Genomic DNA, 6,807 nt, shown 5'->3' with positions numbered 1-6,807 from the left:
TTAGTTGGTGGCCAAAGGACCACACTGGCTGGAAACCCTCAAGGCCTACCCAATACTTGTAGAGAATACTACATATAAATAGATTTTTTAATATTATTTTCTTATTATTAGACATAATGAGTTTATGTGAGTTTCATTAACTCTGTGTTTAGAAATTAAAAAAACAATAAATTTATTTGTATATAGCATTATTTTTTTGATTAGTAAATCCAATTATCCATCTTACTCATCCATAGGAAATTATATATACTCTATGAAGCAGAAAACCAAACACATCTGTAAATAATTTTTTCTAAAAACTACATAATGGTAATTGCCCCAAAAGATAAATGGTATAGAAAAGATAAGAACTGTTCACAACCCTAGAAAAATACTAAACATTTCACCATTCAATTAATTGTTGTCCCCATAACTTCAACAAAAAAGAGAGCGCCTTTTTCATCCAAACACTTCATAAACATGTTTATTCAATAACTCTGCAGATTGTTGCATTGGCGCATAATAGAGCGAATTCAAGATTGGCCACTTGGCCGGTATGTGCACCATCAAAGAAGAGATATTCATCTCTGTTGCTACACGGAGTGGCGTTGGGGGGGCACTCTAATTCCCCATTTACATCCTGTCCGCAACATGGGTGTTTTACATCTTTAAACCCTACAACAACAGAAGAAAAACATAAAGAAACTGTGTTCATTTTTCTGACTCCAAAACCATAACAAATTAAATATATAAATAAATTATATTACCAAATTCTTGAGGGTGGTAGACCATATGATTAAGAAGACCATAGCTATCTGCCAAGACAAAGGTAATACCACTGTAATCATAATGAGTCCAAGTTTTAAGCCACTTAGGAAGCCCATAGTTGTATGGCATGATAAGATTGTTCATGTCTTCATTGCACTCCCCAGAAATAGTCTTGTATCTAAGAGATGGCAAACACCCAAGAGGACCTATGTTGTTCACGATGAATTGTCTGGCTCCGATCTCATATAATATCTGCCAAAAAAATTTTTTGAAGAAGGGATTTAATTTGTTTGGGAACAAATAAATAAAAAGGTGACATCTTTTTTCGAGTATTTTTACTTTTAGCAACTTTTTTTTTTTTTTTTTTTAATGTAAATTATGTCAATGTAGAAGAATTTAAAAAGTAAAACATTTTTGAAAAATTCCAAATAAAGATTAAAATGCCAAGATAAGCTTAAAAACTCGCTTTTAACTTTTATGAATTGCTTTCAATTTTTTTTCTTTTTAATTTTTGGATTCGTCTCATTTGAGTAGAATCAGAAGCCTAAATATTTTTGAAAAATTTTAAAACAAGTTCACATGAAAATAAGTCAACAAAAAATATTTCAAAAAAATAAAATAAAATAATTCCAAACACCCTACACACATTGTAAACAGCAGTCTTAGATAGATCGATCGCTCTAATAGAAGATTACTTACGTCTAAGTAGATCTTCAACTCAAAGATGAGAGAGATTGCAAACTCATTAGGGTCCTGCAAATAAATGAAATTCTAGTCGTTAAGACTCCTTACAGTAATAGTACAGAAGAAGAAAAAAAGAAAAGAAAAAGAAGAAGAAGAAGAAAGGAGGAAAGATTGAGGACCTTTGTGTTTGATTTAGGATAAGTGAAAAAGTAGTCATTGGCTCCCATGGAAATGAAAAAGATAGATTTGGCAAGATACTGTTTGCGAGCATCAGGGTCTGGAATCAAATATGGCAAGTCTTCTTGTACAGTCTCCTTAAAGAAGTCGATCTGTTGTTCTAAATTGAAGCATTCTCTCTGAGAAAAGAAAAGAAAATGAACCAAAATAGGTCACGGATTAAAAAGGAGTGGAAAGAAAAGAAAAAAAAATACATATATTTTTTTTCATTCACCTTGTGGGGTCTGGTGGTGTTAAAGATACCACATCCAGAAGACCCATAATTGATCCCAGCCATGGCGATGGTAGTTCTTTTTCTGTCACTCTCTGTCAAGTTGTGGTAAGCAGGACGCGGTGGCACATCTACAAGAGAGAAAGCTGCAAAGAAACCATAATAATAAGATCAACAAATGCAGGGATAATCAAGAAAAAACTATAATCAGAGGATACAGTACTAGTACTAAAGTTACCTTTTGCTTTTTTGGGTTTGGCAAAAGGAAATTTTATTAACTGGAAATGTAAAAATATAGCCAGATAATGAAGAGGGATAGAAAGAACCACCCAAAAAAAAAAAAAACCTCAACAGAAAGACACCAATATTTGGCAAGGTTCCAACAGAAACAAACACTTATGAAAAATCACACCTAAAACACCAATACACAATAACCTTCACAGCAAAAACAAAACTCAAGGAAACTTGAAAATAATGTTAGGTAGGTAAGTAAGTAAGGTACCCATGAAATCAGCGGCAGAGCGACCGATGGATTGATTGTTGTAGTAGTAAGTAAGTAAGGCACCCATGAAATCAGCGGCAGTTAATCCATTTGTAAAGCGGCCGGTGGATTGATTGTTGTAGTCGACACCATAAGGGTAAAAGTTTGCCGTGATACCCCTTTCAATCTTGTTGTTGTTTCCTGCGTCAACAGTTGAATCTCCGAACACAAACAACGCAGGAAACGACGCGGATGCTTGAGTCATGAACGGAAGAGAAGAAGAGGAAGAAGAAAGCAAAAGTAAAACAAGAATTAGTGTACCCGTGATGAATATGGGTGGTTTTTTGTATGTATGTATTTATAGATAAATTCTAACATTCTATATCAGCTCGACGACTGACTATTAAAAGAGATTTTAAAACAAAAAAACAAAAAAAATTAATGAGATAGACATACAAGAGCAGAGTTGATAAAAGAAGTCTGGTATGTAATATACACCATAACACCGTATGTAACTTTACAAAAAATTACGTAAATTTTCATGAACTTATATAAGTGATCTTACAAATCACAAATTTGTGAAATTTCTGAATGACAAACTGAAATTTCTCTAATAATATTATTGAGGAAGCTTAACTAATAAGAAAAATCATATTGGATTCCTCTTACTACCAGAAATTAGAGAGTAATGTTTCACTAATTTTTCCATATAGTAAATATTGATTTTTACTACTTTAAAATAAAATTAAAAAAATAAAATAAAATAAAATAGTAAAAGGTTCCACTGATTGATTTTATGCCATATAAAGTGCCTTGGAAGGTGTTGACTAGTTTTGCCTTCCATAATAAATTTAATTCGATATGTAATCTTAGTTTTTTAAAATATTTCCTACTATTTTTTATGTTAATTTTAACCCTGTATATTTCATTTACAACTATTGACATATTCCAACAGATTTTACAACTGATTGGGTAATCTTTTTATTTTTTTTATAGAAAAAATGAAATTATTATTGGTAAAACAAAAAGTGAATATCTACACTATATATTAACCAAAAGTGATCATTTGGGAACTCCAATATTTTTAACTAAATATCTAAATTTTTCAATTGAAAATTATTTTTTTTTTAAAAAGGCTACTGACTAACCCATCAAACCAATAATTATAAAAAAAATATTAATTATCTCATTAGTTTTGATTTTTAAAATAAAAAACAAAAAATTCCTTTCTTGATTTTCCTAAATCTATTCTCTCTAAAAAAAATTTAAAAGGAAAATTTAAGATATCTCCAAAAAATTAATTTAAAACTTTTAATTTTACGATTTTTGAAAATTGAGAAATATACATATAACAAAACATTACAACTATAGGTAATGGTTTCCATATATTCTTACAGATTTTACAATCGATTTGGTCAGCGTAAGCTTTTCCTCTTTTTTTTCAATTTTTTTTTATATGGAAAATGAAATCTTTACTGGCATTAGGTCCAATTTAAAAAGAGTATAGCTAGATAATGAAAAGGGAGAGAAAGAACCACCCAAAAAAAAAAATCTCAACAGAAAGACACCAATATTTGGCAAGGTTACAACAGAAACAAACACTCATGAAAAATAACACCTAAAACACCAATACACAATAACCTTCACAGCAAAAACAAAACTCAAGGAAACTTGAAAATAATGTTAGGTAAGTAAGTAAGTAAGGTACCCATGAAATCGGCAGTTAATCCATTTGTAAAGCGGCCGGTGTATTGATTGTTGTAGTCGACACCATAAGGGTAAAAATGTTCCGTGATACAACTTTCAATCTTGTTGTTTCCTGCGTCAACAATTGAATCTCCGAACACAAACAACGCGGATGCTTGAGTCATGAACGGAAGAGAACGAGAAGAAGAAGAAAGCAAAAGTAAAAAAAGAATTAGTGTACCCACAATGAATACGGGTGGTTTTTTACTAGAAGAGATGGTCTGTATGTATGTATGTATTTATAGATAAATTCTAACATTCCAGCTAGACGACTGACTGTTAAAAGAGTCTTTAAAGGAAAAATAAATAAAATTAATGAGATGACATGCAAGAGCAGAGCTGATAGAAGAAGTCATTGTCAAGAATATACTGTAATTCTGATATGTAAAAGTGAATGAGAGATCATTTAAAGCGCTATACTGCTAATTGATACTTGCAGGGGATCAAGATAGGTATATAGGGGTGTTTAATCGCTTGGTTGCTTCTCAGTTTTCTTAGAACACAGAGCAGCTGGACTAGTGATTAGTGACTAATTAGGTGTTTCAGCACCACTATGTACTGAGAAAAATTATTCAACAAATTAAATTTATAGACCACATTCATTATGGAGTAATTCATATTCCACAAATTTATGAGAGAGACAGAGAGAGACTAACCAGACACAGACACAAGGAGGATGGCAAAGAAAAGCGTCTTTAAAAAAACCTTCTCCATAGCCTTTGAAACAAGTTGGGCAGTGCAGTGGAATAACTTGCACTTTAGTATTGGGAGAGACTTGGCTCCAAGCAAATATATATAGAGATTGAGTGGGTGTTTGGCTCCAAGTCAAATTTTTCACGAATAATTTATTTTTTAGCAACTTTTCAAATATAGCAACAATTTTTCTTTAGCAACTTTTCAAATATGGCAATAATTTTTCAGTTTCTAAAAAAAAAAAAGTTACTAAAAAAGTCAATCTCAAACAATGATTAATATAATTCTATAAGCACAAATTGTATATACATGGTCAGTCCCGCTAGGTCATGTCGTCTTGGCTTCTTTTTTCTTTTTTTCTTTTTTTTCTTCTTCCTTTCCATGACTCGCAAAGGAAGAAGGAAGAAGAAAGAAGAAGAGAGGAGAGGAAAGAGATAGAGGAGAAGCCAAATCTGGAATGAAAATCAAAGCCAAATCCATGAAACAAATCAAACCCAAATCCATGAAACAAATCAAACCCACAAATCCATGAAACACACACACATATATACAGATCTGGAAAATCAACATGAAACACACACACACATGCATATAGAAAAAGAGAAGAGGAGAAGAGAGAGGGCGGCGACGGAGGTGGTGTAGCGGCGTCAGTGGTGGTCGCAGCAGTGACGGAAGAGGAGCAGGAGGAGGAGGCGGCGACGGAGACGGAGACGGAGACGGAGACGGAGACGGCGACGGCGATGGCGATGGCGATGGCGATGGCGATGGCGATGGCGATGGCGACGGCGTGAGAAGATCGGCTCCCCTTTCTTCTCTTTCCCTTTCTTCACTCTCTTACTCCCTTCCTCTGTTTGACAGGTAAAAGAGAGAAAAAAGAAATTAAAAAAAAAAAATCAAAACCACGTCGTTTTGAATTCGGGCTCGGAATCTTCTTCTGCATGACTGATAAAACGAGAGAAAAAAAAAAAAAAAAAAAAAATCAAAATCACATCGTTTTGAATTCGGGCCATTCAAATCTTACAAATTTCGAGCTTTGAAATATTTTTTTAATATAAATTTCATACAAAATAAATTGGGTAAATTATACTGACATATCCTAAAATTTGATCTAATTATATTTCACCCTTGAAGTACTTAAAGTTATTACCACATTTTCAATATGAGTATGATGAATATGAATATGTGATAGATTCCACTGTCTTAGTATTTTATTATTATGAATATGATGTATGTGATAAATTGCATGTCTTAGTATTTTATTTATTTGATTAAATCATTTTCAATATTTACAATTTTATTGTTTTTTATTTTATTAAAATTCAAGAATTTATTCAACTGGATTAGATAATTTATTTTCAAATTAATTGATTATTCCACTGTCTTAGAATTTGTTCGACCTTATTTTTCCTTATCTATATTCCAATAGATTCAAGCACGTATGAATAATTAAAATCAGTACAACCTATTTTGGGAAGTGAGTTAAAAGCCACTTCTCAGTTTTTAACTCACTTTCCTTTTTCACAAAAAAGTCAAAAAAAAAAAAACTTTTAACCACCTTCCCAAAACACTCTTACATCACTATGAGAAACTATCAACGAGGTTTAACGCGAAATTTTAATAGGATGTTTCTTATTTTTGAATGTTATTTATTTTAATATAAATTTCATACAAAATAAATTGGGTAAATTATACTGACATCTCCTCAGATTTGGTCCAATTATATTTCACCCCTTGAAGTTCTGAAAGTTATTACCACATTTTCAATATGAATATGATGAATATGATGTATGTGATAGATTCCACTGTCCTAATATTTTATTATTATGAATATGATGTATATGATAGATTGCATTGTCTTAGTATTTTATTTATTTGATTAAATTATTTTCAATATCTTACAATTTTACAATTTTTTATTTTATTAAAATTCAAGAATTATTCAACTGGATTAGATAATTTATTTTAAAATTAATTGATTATTGCCCTGTCCTAGAATTTGTTCGACTTT

The 6,807-nt window shown here is 31.5% G+C and overlaps 1 protein-coding gene across 3 annotated transcripts; it reads right to left on the bottom strand.

Annotated features, from left to right (window-relative positions):
• Positions 1-369: 369 nt before the first annotated feature.
• On the bottom strand, positions 370-5,628 carry LOC145803382 (GDSL esterase/lipase At2g03980-like). Of its 3 annotated transcripts, none has more exons than XM_082896633.1 (8): positions 4,763-5,620; positions 4,069-4,221; positions 2,445-2,615; positions 1,883-2,025; positions 1,611-1,787; positions 1,447-1,500; positions 747-999; positions 370-654 (listed from the first exon to the last, which is right to left on the bottom strand). In XM_082896633.1, the coding sequence occupies exons 1-8, from the start codon at positions 4,818-4,820 to the stop codon at positions 464-466; spliced, it is 1,200 nt and encodes a 399-aa protein (XP_082752759.1). In that variant the 5' UTR covers positions 4,821-5,620; the 3' UTR covers positions 370-463. The 3 variants fall into 3 exon arrangements, with proteins under 3 accessions (XP_082752759.1, XP_082752757.1, XP_082752758.1); XM_082896631.1 differs by having other exon boundaries at positions 2,382-2,615; positions 4,763-5,618; XM_082896632.1 differs by lacking the exon at positions 1,447-1,500 and having other exon boundaries at positions 2,382-2,615; positions 4,763-5,628.
• Positions 5,629-6,807: the final 1,179 nt, after the last annotated feature.

This window comes from Camellia sinensis, chromosome 12 (genome assembly GCF_055761805.1).
Source record: "Camellia sinensis isolate YWXY chromosome 12, ASM5576180v1, whole genome shotgun sequence".
NCBI lineage: Eukaryota > Viridiplantae > Streptophyta > Magnoliopsida > Ericales > Theaceae > Camellia > Camellia sinensis.
The sequence above is the reverse complement of the archived record's forward strand: the minus strand, read 5'-3'. Positions and strand labels throughout refer to the sequence as shown.